At 40.0% G+C, this 17,500-nt stretch overlaps 1 protein-coding gene across 3 annotated transcripts in view; it reads right to left on the bottom strand.

Moving 5' to 3' along the window:
* Positions 1-17,500, bottom strand: part of LOC113815356 (uncharacterized) — a 46,034-nt gene that overhangs the window by 4,945 nt on the left and 23,589 nt on the right. For all 3 annotated transcript variants that reach the window (XR_011398199.1, XR_011398200.1, XM_070115517.1), the window contains exons 2-3: positions 11,858-12,217; positions 1-976 (exon numbers count right to left, since the gene is read on the bottom strand). The exon at positions 1-976 is cut by the window's left edge. Coding sequence is in view for 1 of the 3 variants with exons in the window: in XM_070115517.1 (XP_069971618.1) it covers positions 1-976; positions 11,858-12,217 (1,336 nt within the window). In the remaining 2 variants the exon portion in view is untranslated. The remainder of the gene's footprint in view (positions 977-11,857; positions 12,218-17,500) is intronic.

Genomic DNA, 17,500 nt, shown 5'->3' with positions numbered 1-17,500 from the left:
GATTCGCCCGCGCGAGCTTTGCTGCTACAGAGTACCCTTCGGTTTCCGTGTGCAGATTGGAATAGAACAGACGCTCCATGAGGGGAAGGAGGTCTGGGGGAATCTCCTTCCCGACGCTGTGGAACTGGACGGCCACGCTGTTCCACTGGCGCAAGGCCTTGCCCAGGAGGTCGCAGGTGATTTTCTTGCGCTCTGGAGTCAGCTGACCCTTGTACTTGTGGAGGGAGACATCGATATGTCCATGTTTTGCAGGATCCTCTGGGAAGTAGACCCACTCTAAAACGTGGAAATCTTGCTTGGATTCAGTGCCGGGCAGCTTCCAGCCCGGGACAGAAAGCTTCATACTTCGTTCATTCATTTTGGCGAGGTTCTTGCTGATGGCATCCATCTGTTCCTCTACACCTGAAGTGTCATTGGCCCAGAAGAGCGTCGGCAGGTTGGCGCTGCCGTTGTGAAGGCGGGACCGGATGCTGAGGCTGTACTCGACGGGGAACCCGGTGCCCGCCCCCAGCAGGTAGACGTCGCAGACTTTGCCGAACGGTTCCGTCATCTGCGAAATGACGGTGTTCGGAGGGTCGGGCGACTGGTTGTGGTCCCCGTCGGTAATGATGAACACCTTGATGTACTTCTCCTTGCAGGTGTACACTTTGTCGACGATTGTCTGCAGGGCGCCCGTCAAATCTGTCTGACCACCCGTGAAGTCCGACTTCTCCAGCTGAGAGCCAGTCCTCAGCAGCTCGACGTAGCTGCCGAAGACGTAGAGGTCCGTGCGCCCCCTCAGCCTGGGCGCGACGAAGGTGTTCCAGCCGGAGACGACGTGAGCCCAGTAGGACCCCATCGACCCAGACACGTCGGCCATGAGGATGTTGTAGCTGTTGGCCTCCGAGGGGCCGGCCGGGGACTCGCCCTGGAGCTCGGGGGGCACGGACGACGGCATCTGCAGCAGGAAGCGGGTCGCGACCTCGCCGCTGTCCATCTGCGAAAGTGTCGGGGTATTAAGCATAGTTTTGGGCGAGGTTCGGCTCTCGGGATGATGCTATCAGGGAGGATAAGGATGAAAAAGAAATGACGACAAGAACAAAAGTAGCAATAATGATGAAAAAGAAATGACAAGAACAAAAGTAGCAATAATGATGAAAAAGAAATGACAAGAACAAAAGTAGCAATAATGATGAAAAAGAAATGACGACAAGAACGAAAGTAGCAATAATGATGAAAAAGAAATGACAAGAACAAAAGTAGCAATAATGATGAAAAAGAAATGACGACAAGAACGAAAGTAGCAATAATGATGAAAAAGAAATGACAAGAACAAAAGTAGCAATAACGATGAAAAAGAAATGACAAGAACAAAAGTAGCAATAATAATGAAAAAGAAATGACGACAAGAACGAAAGTAGCAATAATAATGAAAAAGAAATGACAAGAACAAAAGTAGCAATAATAATGAAAAAGAAATGACAAGAACAAAAGTAGCAATAATAATGAAAAAGAAATGACAAGAACAAAAGTAGCAATAATGATGAAAAAGAAATGACGACAAGAACAAAAGTAGCAATAATGATGAAAAAGAAATGACAAGAACAAAAGTAGCAATAATGATGAAAAAGAAATGACGACAAGAACAAAAGTAGCAATAATAATGAAAAAGAAATGACAAGAACAAAAGTAGCAATAATGATGAAAAAGAAATGACAAGAACAAAAGTAGCAATAATGATGAAAAAGAAATGACGACAAGAACAAAAGTAGCAATAATGATGAAAAAGAAATGACAAGAACAAAAGTAGCAATAATGATGAAAAAGAAATGACGACAAGAACAAAAGTAGCAATAATAATGAAAAAGAAATGACAAGAACAAAAGTAGCAATAATAATGAAAAAGAAATGACAAGAACAAAAGTAGCAATAATAATGAAAAAGAAATGACAAGAACAAAAGTAGCAATAAGGATGAAAAAGAAATGACGACAAGAACAAAAGTAGCAATAATAATGAAAAAGAAATGACGACAAGAACAAAAGTAGCAATAATCATGAAAAAGAAATGACAAGAACAAAAGTAGCAATAATGATGAAAAAGAAATGACAAGAACGAAAGTAGCAATAATGATGAAAAAGAAATGACAAGAACAAAAGTAGCAATAACGATGAAAAAGAAATGACAAGAACAAAAGTAGCAATAATAATGAAAAAGAAATGACGACAAGAACGAAAGTAGCAATAATAATGAAAAAGAAATGACAAGAACAAAAGTAGCAATAATAATGAAAAAGAAATGACAAGAACAAAAGTAGCAATAATAATGAAAAAGAAATGACGACAAGAACAAAAGTAGCAATAATAATGAAAAAAGAAATGACAAGAACAAAAGTAGCAATAATAATGAAAAAAGAAATGACAAGAACAAAAGTAGCAATAATAATGAAAAAAGAAATGACAAGAACAAAAGTAGCAATAATGATGAAAAAGAAATGACAAGAACAAAAGTAGCAATAATGATGAAAAAGAAATGACAAGAACAAAAGTAGCAATAATAATGAAAAAGAAATGACAAGAACAAAAGTAGCAATAATGATGAAAAAGAAATGACGACAAGAACAAAAGTAGCAATAATGATGAAAAAGAAATGACAAGAACAAAAGTAGCAATAACGATGAAAAAGAAATGACAAGAACAAAAGTAGCAATAATAATGAAAAAGAAATGACGACAAGAACAAAAGTAGCAATAATGATGAAAAAGAAATGACAAGAACAAAAGTAGCAATAATAATGAAAAAGAAATGACGACAAGAACAAAAGTAGCAATAATAATGAAAAAGAAATGACAAGAACAAAAGTAGCAATAATAATGAAAAAGAAATGACGACAAGAACAAAAGTAGCAATAATAATGAAAAAAGAAATGACAAGAACAAAAGTAGCAATAATAATGAAAAAAGAAATGACAAGAACAAAAGTAGCAATAATAATGAAAAAAGAAATGACAAGAACAAAAGTAGCAATAATGATGAAAAAGAAATGACAAGAACAAAAGTAGCAATAATGATGAAAAAGAAATGACAAGAACAAAAGTAGCAATAATAATGAAAAAGAAATGACAAGAACAAAAGTAGCAATAATGATGAAAAAGAAATGACGACAAGAACAAAAGTAGCAATAATGATGAAAAAGAAATGACAAGAACAAAAGTAGCAATAACGATGAAAAAGAAATGACAAGAACAAAAGTAGCAATAATAATGAAAAAGAAATGACGACAAGAACAAAAGTAGCAATAATGATGAAAAAGAAATGACAAGAACAAAAGTAGCAATAATGATGAAAAAGAAATGACAAGAACAAAAGTAGCAATAACAATGAAAAAAGAAATGACAAGAACAAAAGTAGCAATAACGATGAAAAAGAAATGACAAGAACAAAAGTAGCAATAATAATGAAAAAGAAATGACGACAAGAACAAAAGTAGCAATAATGATGAAAAAGAAATGACGACAAGAACAAAAGTAGCAATAACAATGAAAAAAGAAATGACAAGAACAAAAGTAGCAATAATAATGAAAAAGAAATGACAAGAACAAAAGTAGCAATAATGATGAAAAAGAAATGACGACAAGAACAAAAGTAGCAATAATGATGAAAAAGAAATGACGACAAGAACAAAAGTAGCAATAATGATGAAAAAGAAATGACGACAAGAACAAAAGTAGCAATAATAATGAAAAAGAAATGACAAGAACAAAAGTAGCAATATTAATGAAAAAGAAATGACAAGAACAAAAGTAGCAATAACAATGAAAAAAGAAATGACAAGAACAAAAGTAGCAATAACAATGAAAAAAGAAATGACAAGAACAAAAGTAGCAATAACAATGAAAAAGAAATGACGACAAGAACAAAAGTAGCAATAATGATGAAAAAGAAATGACGACAAGAACAAAAGTAGCAATAATAATGAAAAAGAAATGACGACAAGAACAAAAGTAGCAATAATGATGAAAAAGAAATGACGACAAGAACAAAAGTAGCAATAATGATGAAAAAGAAATGACAAGAACAAAAGTAGCAATAATGATGAAAAAGAAATGACGACAAGAACAAAAGTAGCAATAATGATGAAAAAGAAATGACAAGAACAAAAGTAGCAATAATGATGAAAAAGAAATGACGACAAGAACAAAAGTAGCAATAACAATGAAAAAAGAAATGACAAGAACAAAAGTAGCAATAATAATGAAAAAGAAATGACGACAAGAACAAAAGTAGCAATAATGATGAAAAAGAAATGACGACAAGAACAAAAGTAGCAATAATGATGAAAAAGAAATGACGACAAGAACAAAAGTAGCAATAACAATGAAAAAAGAAATGACAAGAACAAAAGTAGCAATAATAATGAAAAAGAAATGACGACAAGAACAAAAGTAGCAATAATGATGAAAAAGAAATGACAAGAACAAAAGTAGCAATAATGATGAAAAAGAAATGACGACAAGAACAAAAGTAGCAATAATGATGAAAAAGAAATGACAAGAACAAAAGTAGCAATAATGATGAAAAAGAAATGACGACAAGAACAAAAGTAGCAATAACAATGAAAAAAGAAATGACAAGAACAAAAGTAGCAATAATAATGAAAAAGAAATGACAAGAACAAAAGTAGCAATAATGATGAAAAAGAAATGACGACAAGAACAAAAGTAGCAATAATAATGAAAAAGAAATGACAAGAACAAAAGTAGCAATAACAATGAAAAAAGAAATGACAAGAACAAAAGTAGCAATAACAATGAAAAAAGAAATGACAAGAACAAAAGTAGCAATAACAATGAAAAAGAAATGACGACAAGAACAAAAGTAGCAATAATAATGAAAAAGAAATGACGACAAGAACAAAAGTAGCAATAATGATGAAAAAGAAATGACGACAAGAACAAAAGTAGCAATAATGATGAAAAAGAAATGACGACAAGAACAAAAGTAGCAATAACAATGAAAAAAGAAATGACAAGAACAAAAGTAGCAATAATAATGAAAAAGAAATGACAAGAACAAAAGTAGCAATAATGATGAAAAAGAAATGACGACAAGAACAAAAGTAGCAATAACAATGAAAAAAGAAATGACAAGAACAAAAGTAGCAATAATGATGAAAAAGAAATGACGACAAGAACAAAAGTAGCAATAATAATGAAAAAGAAATGACGACAAGAACAAAAGTAGCAATAACGATGAAAAAGAAATGACAAGAACAAAAGTAGCAATAATGATGAAAAAGAAATGACGACAAGAACAAAAGTAGCAATAATGATGAAAAAGAAATGACGACAAGAACAAAAGTAGCAATAACAATGAAAAAAGAAATGACAAGAACAAAAGTAGCAATAATAATGAAAAAAGAAATGACAAGAACAAAAGTAGCAATATTAATGAAAAAGAAATGACAAGAACAAAAGTAGCAATAACAATGAAAAAAGAAATGACAAGAACAAAAGTAGCAATAACAATGAAAAAAGAAATGACAAGAACAAAAGTAGCAATAACAATGAAAAAGAAATGACGACAAGAACAAAAGTAGCAATAATAATGAAAAAGAAATGACAAGAACAAAAGTAGCAATAACAATGAAAAAAGAAATGACAAGAACAAAAGTAGCAATAACAATGAAAAAAGAAATGACAAGAACAAAAGTAGCAATAATGATGAAAAAGAAATGACGACAAGAACAAAAGTAGCAATAATAATGAAAAAGAAATGACGACAAGAACAAAAGTAGCAATAATGATGAAAAAGAAATGACGACAAGAACAAAAGTAGCAATAATGATGAAAAAGAAATGACAAGAACAAAAGTAGCAATAATGATGAAAAAGAAATGACGACAAGAACAAAAGTAGCAATAATAATGAAAAAAGAAATGACAAGAACAAAAGTAGCAATAATAATGAAAAAAGAAATGACAAGAACAAAAGTAGCAATAATAATGAAAAAAGAAATGACAAGAACAAAAGTAGCAATAATAATGAAAAAGAAATGACAAGAACAAAAGTAGCAATAATAATGAAAAAGAAATGACAAGAACAAAAGTAGCAATAATAATGAAAAAGAAATGACAAGAACAAAAGTAGCAATAATGATGAAACAGAAATGACGACAAGAACAAAAGTAGCAATAATAATGAAAAAGAAATGACAAGAACAAAAGTAGCAATAATAATGAAAAAGAAATGACAAGAACAAAAGTAGCAATAATGATGAAAAAGAAATGACGACAAGAACAAAAGTAGCAATAATAATGAAAAAGAAATGACGACAAGAACAAAAGTAGCAATAATGATGAAAAAGAAATGACAAGAACAAAAGTAGCAATAATAATGAAAAAGAAATGACAAGAACAAAAGTAGCAATAATAATGAAAAAGAAATGACGACAAGAACAAAAGTAGCAATAATAATGAAAAAGAAATGACAAGAACAAAAGTAGCAATAACGATGAAAAAGAAATGACGACAAGAACAAAAGTAGCAATAATAATGAAAAAGAAATGACAAGAACAAAAGTAGCAATAATAATGAAAAAGAAATGACAAGAACAAAAGTAGCAATAATAATGAAAAAGAAATGACAAGAACAAAAGTAGCAATAATGATGAAAAAGAAATGACGACAAGAACAAAAGTAGCAATAATAATGAAAAAGAAATGACAAGAACAAAAGTAGCAATAATGATGAAAAAGAAATGACGACAAGAACAAAAGTAGCAATAATAATGAAAAAGAAATGACAAGAACAAAAGTAGCAATAATGATGAAAAAGAAATGACAAGAACAAAAGTAGCAATAATAATGAAAAAGAAATGACAAGAACAAAAGTAGCAATAATAATGAAAAAGAAATGACGACAAGAACAAAAGTAGCAATAATGATGAAAAAGAAATGACAAGAACAAAAGTAGCAATAATGATGAAAAAGAAATGACGACAAGAACAAAAGTAGCAATAATGATGAAAAAGAAATGACAAGAACAAAAGTAGCAATAATAATGAAAAAGAAATGACAAGAACAAAAGTAGCAATAATGATGAAAAAGAAATGACAAGAACAAAAGTAGCAATAACGATGAAAAAGAAATGACGACAAGAACAAAAGTAGCAATAATAATGAAAAAGAAATGACAAGAACAAAAGTAGCAATAATAATGAAAAAGAAATGACAAGAACAAAAGTAGCAATAATAATGAAAAAGAAATGACAAGAACAAAAGTAGCAATAATAATGAAAAAGAAATGACGACAAGAACAAAAGTAGCAATAATAATGAAAAAGAAATGACGACAAGAACAAAAGTAGCAATAATAATGAAAAAGAAATGACAAGAACAAAAGTAGCAATAATAATGAAAAAGAAATGACAAGAACAAAAGTAGCAATAATAATGAAAAAGAAATGACGACAAGAACAAAAGTAGCAATAATAATGAAAAAAGAAATGACAAGAACAAAAGTAGCAATAATAATGAAAAAAGAAATGACAAGAACAAAAGTAGCAACAATAACGATCATAACAATGCACAGCACATCCCTTATTTGCAATTGTGAGGGATAAACCTTTCTTCTAACACCATCAGACCTCGACTCGCCAAATGTACTACGACCATCAAATCTGTTTCCGCAATGGCATCCTTTTCTCCGTTCCATCTAACCCTAATGAACAGTGCAAGATGTGATGGATGCTCAGTGAATAATCTGCAAAACCTGCAAACCTGCAAAATTACGATTATTGCTTGCAGACAGCGAGGCCCAATTCTTTGTTACTTTCGCACAAACTGACTCACTCACATTCATCAACAGCAGCATTTATCAACATTTATCAACATTTATCAATCACATTTATCAACAGCAGCATTTATCAACATTTATCAATCACATTTATCAACAGTTATCAACAGTTATCAACATTTATCAATCACATTTATCAACAGCAGCATTTATCAACAGTTATCAACAGTTATCAACATTTATCAACATTTATCAATCACATTTATCAACAGTTATCAACATTTATCAACATTTATCAATCACATTTATCAACAGCAGCATTTATCAACTTTTATCAACATTTATCAACATTTATCAACATTTATCAATCACATTTATCAACAGCAGCATTTATCAACATTTATCAACAGTTATCAACATTTATCAATCACATTTATCAACATTTATCAATCACATTTATCAACATTTATCAATCACATTTATCAACAGCAGCATTTATCAACATTTATCAACAGTTATCAACAGTTATCATTTATCAATCACATTTATCAACAGCAGCATTTATCAACATTTATCAACATTTATCAACAGCAGCATTTATCAACATTTATCAACATTTATCAATCACATTTATCGACAGTTATCAACATTTATCAATCACATTTATCGACAGTTATCAACATTTATCAATCACATTTATCAACAGTTATCAACATTTATCAACAGTTATCAACATTTATCAATCACATTTATCAATCACATTTATCAACAGTTATCAACATTTATCAACAGTTATCAACATTTATCAACATTTATCAATCACATTTATCAACAGCAGCTTTTATCAACAGTTATCAACATTTATCAACATTTATCAATCACATTTATCAACAGCAGCTTTTATCAACAGTTATCAACATTTATCAACAGTTATCAACATTTATCAACAGTTATCAACATTTATCAACAGTTATCAACATTTATCAACAGTTATCAACATTTATCAACAGTTATCAACATTTATCAACAGTTATCAACATTTATCAACAGTTATCAACATTTATCAACAGTTATCAACATTTATCAATCACATTTATCAACATTTATCAACATTTATCAATCACATTTATCAACAGCAGCTTTTATCAACAGTTATCGACAGTTATCAACATTTATCAACATTTATCAACAGCAGCATTTATCAACATTTATCAACATTTATCAATCACATTTATCAACAGTTATCAACATTTATCAACATTTATCAACATTTATCAACATTTATCAATCACATTTATCAACAGCAGCTTTTATCAACAGTTATCAACATTTATCAACAGTTATCAACATTTATCAACAGTTATCAACATTTATCAACATTTATCAACATTTATCAATCACATTTATCAACAGCAGCATTTATCAACATTTATCAATCACATTTATCAACAGTTATCAACAGCAGCTTTTATCAACATTTATCAACAGTTATCAACATTTATCAATCACATTTATCAACAGTTATCAACATTTATCAATCACATTTATCACCAGCAGCTTTTATCAACATTTATCAATCACATTTATCAACAGCAGCATTTATCAACATTTATCAATCACATTTATCAACAGCAGCATTTATCAACATTTATCAATCACATTTATCAACAGTTATCAACAGCAGCTTTTATCAACATTTATCAACAGTTATCAACATTTATCAATCACATTTATCAACAGTTATCAACATTTATCAATCACATTTATCAACAGTTATCAACATTTATCAATCACATTTATCACCAGCAGCTTTTATCAACAGTTATCAACATTTATCAATCACATTCATCAACAGCAGCATTTATCAACAGTTATCAACAGTTATCAACATTTATCAACATTTATCAATCACATTTATCAACAGTTATCAACATTTATCAACATTTATCAATCACATTTATCAACAGCAGCATTTATCAACAGTTATCAACAGTTATCAACATTTATCAACATTTATCAACAGCAGCATTTATCAACAGTTATCAAGTTATCAACAGTTATCAATCACATTTATCAACAGTTATCAACAGTTATCAACATTTACCAATCACATTTATCAACAGTTATCAACAGTTATCAACATTTATCAACATTTATCAACAGCAGCATTTATCAACAGTTATCAACAGTTATCAACATTTATCAACATTTATCAACATTTATCAATCACATTTATCAACAGCAGCATTTATCAACATTTATCAATCACATTTATCAACAGCAGCATTTATCAACAGTTATCAACAGTTATCAACATTTATCAACATTTATCAATCACATTTATCAACAGCAGCATTTATCAACATTTATCAACATTTATCAATCACATTTATCAACAGCAGCATTTATCAACAGTTATCAACAGTTATCAACATTTATCAACATTTATCAACATTTATCAATCACATTTATCAACAGCAGCATTTATCAACATTTATCAACATTTATCAATCACATTTATCAACAGCAGCATTTATCAACAGTTATCAACAGTTATCAACATTTATCAACATTTATCAATCACATTTATCAACAGCAGCATTTATCAACATTTATCAACATTTATCAATCACATTTATCAACAGCAGCATTTATCAACAGTTATCAACAGTTATCAACATTTATCAACATTTATCAACATTTATCAATCACATTTATCAACAGCAGCATTTATCAACATTTATCAACATTTATCAATCACATTTATCAACAGCAGCATTTATCAACAGTTATCAACATTTACCAATCACATTTATCAACAGTTATCAACATTTATCAATCACATTTATCAACAGCAGCATTTATCAACAGTTATCAACATTTATCAACATTTATCAATCACATTTATCAACAGCAGCATTTATCAACAGTTATCAACAGTTATCAACATTTATCAATCACATTTATCAACAGTTATCAACATTTATCACTAGCCCCTTTTCTGTCAATTATTTTACAATTTTCTGAACATTTTGAGCGAATTGTTGATTTTCCTGTTCAGTCAAGCAGTCAAATCAAGAGCTATATTCGAGAATGTTTGCATTTATGTTAAACAAAATTAATCGTAACAAAAAGGATATGAGAGTAAATTGAGTATATGTACTATAAAACAATAGATTAGAAAATATGGAATTTATTGTTTACTGAAATTGATAAAATTTGTTTTAAAGGTTCGCAAGATTGTTGACATCCGCGAGGGCAGTTTCGTCACCGTCGCGGATCCTGCTTTTCCGTCGTCAGTATTCGTCGGAATCGGTGACGTCAGACACGGCGGCCGCACAGAGAGGAATCTGAAGAGGAATCTGCCTACAACAGTATCGCCGTTTCGCGTGAAATTGACGTTATGAAAAAAAATGATAAAGAAAAGAAAAGAAGGAAAAAAGTGTTTTAGTACCCTCAGGCGCCCCCGCCCGGCAGAGGCAGAGGCTTCGGGGAAAAGGACACTTGGTTTGAAACGTTTTCTCCGAGCGCCGGAAAGGAAAGGTCTGACGTCTTAAATTCCCTCCTTTATTCCTTTTCCCACTCCCTTGCATCTCCTCGTATCCCCCCATCCCCATCTTCGTCTCATCCTTTCTTCCTCTCCCCCTCTCTACCTCTTCCTCTCCCTTACCTTCTCCCACTACTTGCTACCTACTCTTTCTCTCTCTCTCTCTCTTCCTCTCATCCTTTCTTCCTCTCCCCCTCTCTACCTCTTCCTCTCCCTTACCTTCTCCCACTACTTGCTACCTACTCTTTCTCTCTCTCTCTCTCTCTCTTCCTCTCATCCTTTCTTCCTCTCCCCCACTCTACCTCTTCCTCTCCCTTACCTTCTCCCACTCCTTGCTACCTACTCTTTCTCTCTCTCTCTCTCTCTCTCCCAGGATCCCCCTCGCGCTCCCTGCGGCGAAGGTCCTCCTCAGGGGACGCCCCTTGGCCTAGGGGTGCGCGGGCGGCCCCGTGCATGGCCGGCGCCACGACAGCGACAATAACTAATCAATATCATGGCTATAACTTTCCATCTTCTCCTTCTCACGAGGCCGAGCGAAAACCCACCTTCTCCATGGCCTCGTAGAGCCTGGCGTCGCTGACCACGGAGCCGACGTCCACGACCTCGTCGGCGCCCACGGCCTCTTCCTCCTCCTGGGCGTCCGGTGAGACCAGGCGCGGCGGCTGCCACTGGCGCCCGAACCAGCGGTGCTCCCGCTCCAACCTCTGCCTCACCATCCTCTCGTAGTCTCTGTCGCTCAGGTCATCGTCGTCCGAGTCGGACCAGGGCGGCAGGGAGCAGCTGTGGCCGACCTCCACGAGGAGCCTGTGTCTGATGCTCCTCCTCCGGCGCTCTCGGGAGTCGCGGTCCTCGCCCGGGTCCCTGTTGGAGCCCGAGTCGACGAAGGCGCGGGAGCCCCACATCATCTGCGGGAGAGGGGAGGCTGGAGGCTGGATGGTGGTGGTGGGGGAGGGGTGATGGGGAAGGGGTGGTGGGGGGAAGGGGAAGGGGTGGGGGGGAAGGGGTGATGGGGAAGGGGTGGTGGGGGGAAGGGGTGATGGGGTCCCTCTTGGAGCCCGAGTCGACGAAGGCGCGGGGGCCCCACATCGTCTGCGGGAGAGGGGAGGCTGGAGGCCGAGGCCCAAGTGTGGCGGCGGGATGGTGGTGGTGGGGGAGGGGTGATGGGGGAGGGGTAGGGGGAAAAGGTAGGGGGAAGGGGTGGTAGGGGAAGGGGTAGGGGGGAAGGGGTGGTGGGGGGAAGGGGTGATTGGGAAGGGGTAGGGGGGGAAGGGGTGGTGGGGAAGGAGTAGGAGGGAAGGGGTGGTGGGGAAGGGGTGATGGGGAAGGGGTGGTGGGGGGAAGGGGAAGGGGTGGGGGGGAAGGGGTGATTGGGAAGGGGTAGGGGGGGAAGGGGTGATGGGGTCCCTGTTGGAGCCCGAGTGATGGGGACAGGGGTAGGGGGGAAGGGGTGGTGGGGGGAAGGGGTTTGGGGGAAGGGGTGATTGGGAAGGGGTAGAGGGGGAAGGGGTAGGGGGGAAGGGTGATGGGGGAGAGGTAGGGGGGAAGGGGTGATGGGGAAGGGGTGGTGGGGAAGGGGTAGAGGGGGAAGGGGTAGGGGGGAAGGGTGATGGGGAAGGGGTAAGGGGGGAAGGGGTGGTGGGGAGGGGTGATGGAGAAGGGGTAGGGGGGAGGGGTGGTGGGGAAGGGGTGGTGGGGAAGGGGTGATGGGGGAGGGATGATGGGGAAGGGGTAGGAGGGAAGGGGTGATTGGGAAGGGGTAGGGGGGAAGGGGTGATGGGGAAGGGGTGGTGGGGAAGGGGTAGGGGGGAAGGGGTGGTGGGGAAGGGGTAGGGGGGAAGGGATGATGGGGGAGGGGTGGTGGGGAAGGGGTGATGGGGAAGGGGTGGTGGGGAAGGGGTAGGGGGGAAGGGGTGATGGGGAAGGGGTAGGGGGGAAGGGGTGGTGGGGAAGGGGTAGGGGGGGAAGGGGTGGTGGGGAAGGGGTAGGGGGGAAGGGGTGGTGGGGAAGGGGTTTGGGGGGAAGGGGTGGTGGGGAAGGGGTTTGGGGGGAAGGGGTGATGGGGAAAGGGTGATGGGGAAGGGGTGGTGGGGAAGGGGTAGGGGGGATGGGGTGGTGGGGAAGGGGCAGGGGGGAAGGGATGATGGGGAAGGGGTAGGGGGGAAGGGATGATGGGGAAAGGGTAGGGGGGGAAGGGATGATGGGGGAGGGGTGATGGGGAAGGGGTGATTGGGAAGGGGTAGGGGGGAAGGGGTGATGGGGAAGGGGTGATGTCGAAAGGGTAGGGGGAAGGGGTGGTGGGCTAGGGGTAGGGGGAAGGGGTGCTGGGGAAGGGGTTTGGGGAGAAGGGGTGATGGGGAAGGGGTGGTGGGGAAGGGATGATGGGGGAGGGGTGATGGGGAAGGGGTAGGGGGGAAGGAGTAGTGGCGATGGGAACGGGGAGGTGAGATTCATGATGATGATGATCACGTGATGCTAATAACAGGGACGACAATGCTGATAATACATAATAAACAAATATATAATAATATACAATAAATAAATAACCCCAGTGGAAAACTTGGCCCAGTACATTCCAAGATCATTTACCGCATGTATCACTCACTATTATTATTATTATTTTTTCCCCAAAGCAGATCAAAGGACCTTTTTCTTTAGAGAGAAAACTACATATTTGTGTAATGTTAAGATATATACACGTCGACATGTCACGATTTTAGGCCTGGTATTAATGCTGCCATCCTGATGTTGGTTCTCGAGAACTGGAAGAAGTAAAAGGAGAAAAAAGAAGACGAAAGGAGAAGAAGGAAGGAGAAGAAAAAGAAAGAGGATGAAAGAAGGAAAAGGGAGAAAAGGAAAGGAGAAAAAAGAAGACGCAAGGAGAAGAAAGAAGAAGAAAAAGAAAGAGGATGAAAGAAGGAGAAGAAAAAGAAAGAGGATGAAAGAAGGAAAAGGGAGAAAAAGAAAGAGGATGAAAGAAGGAAAAGGGAGAAAATGAAAGAAGATGAAAGAAGGAAAAAGGAGAAAAAGAAAGAGGATGAAAGAAGGAAAAGGGAGAAAATGAAAGAAGATGAAAGAAGGAAAAAGGAGAAAAAGAAAGAGGATGAAAGAAGGAAAAAGGAGAAAAAGAAAGAGGATGAAAGAAGGAAAAAGGAGAAAAAGAAAGAGGATGAAAGAAGGAAAAAGGAGAAAATGAAAGAAGGGCAAGAAGGCGAAAGAAAGAGAACAAGGAAGGAGAAGAAAAGGAGAGAAGAAGAGAAGGAGGAGCAAGAAAAAAAAGAAGAAGAGAAGGAGGAGCAAGAAAAAAAAGAAGAGAGGGAGGAGCAAGAAAAAAAAAGAAGAAAGAGAAGAGAGAAGAAAAAATATATTTTGAAATAAAAAATCCGTTAAAACTAATCCTTTCTGTTGTTTCTCTGTTTCTCTTTCTCTCCTCTTCCTCCTTCCATATTTCCTTCCTCTTCTCTATCCCTCATCTTCTTTGCCCTCCCTTCTCCCTCTCCATCTTGTTCTCTCAATCTACCTCTTCCTCTTCCTTCCTCCTTCTCCCTTTCCTTCTTTTTTTGCGTCTCCCTTCCTTTCCCACTTCGTCCTTCTTTCTCCCTCCCTATCTTTTTCCTTCGTCTCCCTCTTCCTCTTCCTCCGTTGCCTTCTCAATTCTTCTACCTGTTCCATTCTCCTCTCCCCCCCCTCTCCCTTTTCTATTCTCCCCCCTCTCTCTCTCAATCTTCTATTCTCCACTCCTTCCCTCTCCTCTTTCCATTCTCTCTCTCTCTCAATCTTCCGTTCTCCTCTCCCTTTTCCATTCTTTCTCTCTCTCTCAGTCTTCCATTCTCCTCTCTCTCCCTCTCCCTTCTCCCCTCTTTCTCTCTCTCAATCTTCCATTCTCCACTCCTTCCCTCTCCTCTTTCCATTCTCTCTCTCTCTCTCAATCTTCCATTCTCCTCTCACTTTTCTATTCTTTCTCTCTCTCTCAGTCTTCCATTCTCCTCTCTCTCTCCCTCTCCCTTTTCCCTCCTCCCCTCTCTCTCTCTCTCAATCGTCTATTCTCCCCTCCTTCCCTCTGCCTCTTTCACTCTCCTTCTCTCTCTCTCTCTCCTTATTCTCCCCCCTCCCTCTTCCCCTTCCTCCGGTGCTCATAGTCGTAGAAAAAAACAAAACCAAATATGGACTTTCAAGTGTCCTTTTCCATAACGTCTCCTTGACTCGCTCAACGGTTTTTCCAGATTGCAATGACGCGGCACTTTCCCTTCGTGGCGATTTGAATCTCGCGCGCAAATTCAAAAGTCCGAAGCGAGCGGTCCGCCATTTTCTTGGGAGAAGAGTCGAAGTTCGTCGATTTAATTCGCTCCGAAGGGGAAGTGTCGCTTCAGTCCATGCAGGAAGACGGATGGATGATTCGAGGTAAAATTATGGGGAAAAGGGATCCTTAAAAACCCTTAAAAAATTCCTCAAATGGAGGGTGGCCCTGCGAGGGAGGGGGAGAGAGGAGGAAGAGGGAGGGGGAGAGAGGAGGAGGAAGGAAGAGGGAGGGGGAGAGAGGAGGAAGAGGGAGGGGGAGAGAGGAGGAAGAGGGAGGGGGAGAGAGGAGGAAGAGGGAGGGGGAGAGAGGAGGAGGAAGGAAGAGGGAGGGGGAGAGAGGAGGAAGAGGGATGGGGAGAGAGGAGGAAGAGGGAGGGGAAGAGAGGAGGAAGAGGGAGGGGGAGAGAGGAGGAAGAGGTTGGGGGAGAGAGGAGGAAGAGGGAGGGGGAGAGAGGAGGAGGAAGGAAGAGGTTGGGGGAGAGAGGAGGAGGAAGGAAGAGGGAGGGGGAGAGAGGAGGAGGAAGGAAGAGGGAGGGGGAGAGAGGAGGAAGAGGGAGGGGGAGAGAGGAGGAAGAGGGAGGGGGAGAGAGGAGGAAGAGGGAGGGGGAGAGAGGAGGAGGAAGGAAGAGGGAGGGGGAGAGAGGAGGAAGAGGGATGGGGAGAGAGGAGGAAGAGGGAGGGGAAGAGAGGAGGAAGAGGGAGGGGGAGAGAGGAGGAGGAAGGAAGAGGGAGGGGGAGGGAGGGGGAGAGAGGAGGAGGAAGGAAGAGGGAGGGGGAGAGAGGAGGAAGAGGGAGGGGGAGAGAGGAGGAAGAGGAAGGGGGAGAGAGGAGGAAGAGGGAGGGGGAGAGAGGAGGAGGAAGGAAGAGGGAGGGGGAGAGAGGAGGAGGAAGGAAGAGGGAGGGGGAGAGAGGAGGAAGAGGGAGGGGGAGAGGGGAGGAAGAGGGAGGGGGAGAGAGGAGGAGGAAGGAAGAGGGAGGGGGAGAGAGGAGGAAGAGGGAGGGGGAGAGAGGAGGAAGAGGGAGGGGGAGAGAGGAGGAAGAGGGAGGGGGAAAGAGGAGGAAGAGGGAGAGAGGAGGAAGAGGGAGGGGGAGAGGGGAGGAAGAGGGAGGGGGAGAGAGGAGGAAGAGGGAGGGGGAGAGAGGAGGAGGAAGGAAGAGGGAGGGGGAGAGAGGAGGAAGAGGGAGGGGGAGAGATGAGGAAGAGGAAGGGGGAGAGAGGAGGAAGAGGGAGGGGGAGAGAGGAGGAGGAAGGAAGAGGGAGGGGGAGAGAGGAGGAGGAAGGAAGAGGGAGGGGGAGAGAGGAGGAAGAGGGAGGGGGAGAGGGGAGGAAGAGGGAGGGGGAGAGAGGAGGAGGAAGGAAGAGGGAGGGGGAGAAAGGAGGAAGAGGGAGGAGGAGAGAGGAGGAAGAGGGAGGGAGAGAGAGGAGGAAGAGGGAGGGGGAGAGAGGAGGAGGAAGGAAGAGGGAGGGGGAGAGAGGAGGAAGAGGGAGGGGGAGAGATGAGGAAGAGGAAGGGAGAGAGAGGAGGAGGAAGGAAGAGGGAGGGGGAGAGAGGAGGAAGAGGGAGGGGGAGAGAGGAGGAAGAGGGAGGGGGAGGGAGGAGGAAGTCGGAGGGGGAGAGAAGAGGAAGAGGGAGGGGGGGAGAGGAGGAGGAAGGAAGAGGGAGCGGGAGAGAGGAGGAAGAGGGAGGGGGAGAGAGGAGGAAGAGGGAGGGGGAGAGAGGAGGAAGAGGAAGGAAGAGGGAGAGAGAAGGAGGAAGGAAGAGGGAGGGAGAGAGAGAGAAGGAGGAATAGGGAGGGGGAGAGAGAGGGAGGAAGAGGGAGGGGGAGAGAGGAGGAAGAGGGAGGGGGAGAGAGGAGGAAGAGGGAGGGGGAGAGAGGAGGAAGAGGGAGGA

Source organism: Penaeus vannamei, chromosome 37, assembly GCF_042767895.1.
Source record: "Penaeus vannamei isolate JL-2024 chromosome 37, ASM4276789v1, whole genome shotgun sequence".
Classification (NCBI taxonomy): domain Eukaryota; kingdom Metazoa; phylum Arthropoda; class Malacostraca; order Decapoda; family Penaeidae; genus Penaeus; species Penaeus vannamei.
This window is presented reverse-complemented; position numbering and strand designations above follow the sequence as displayed.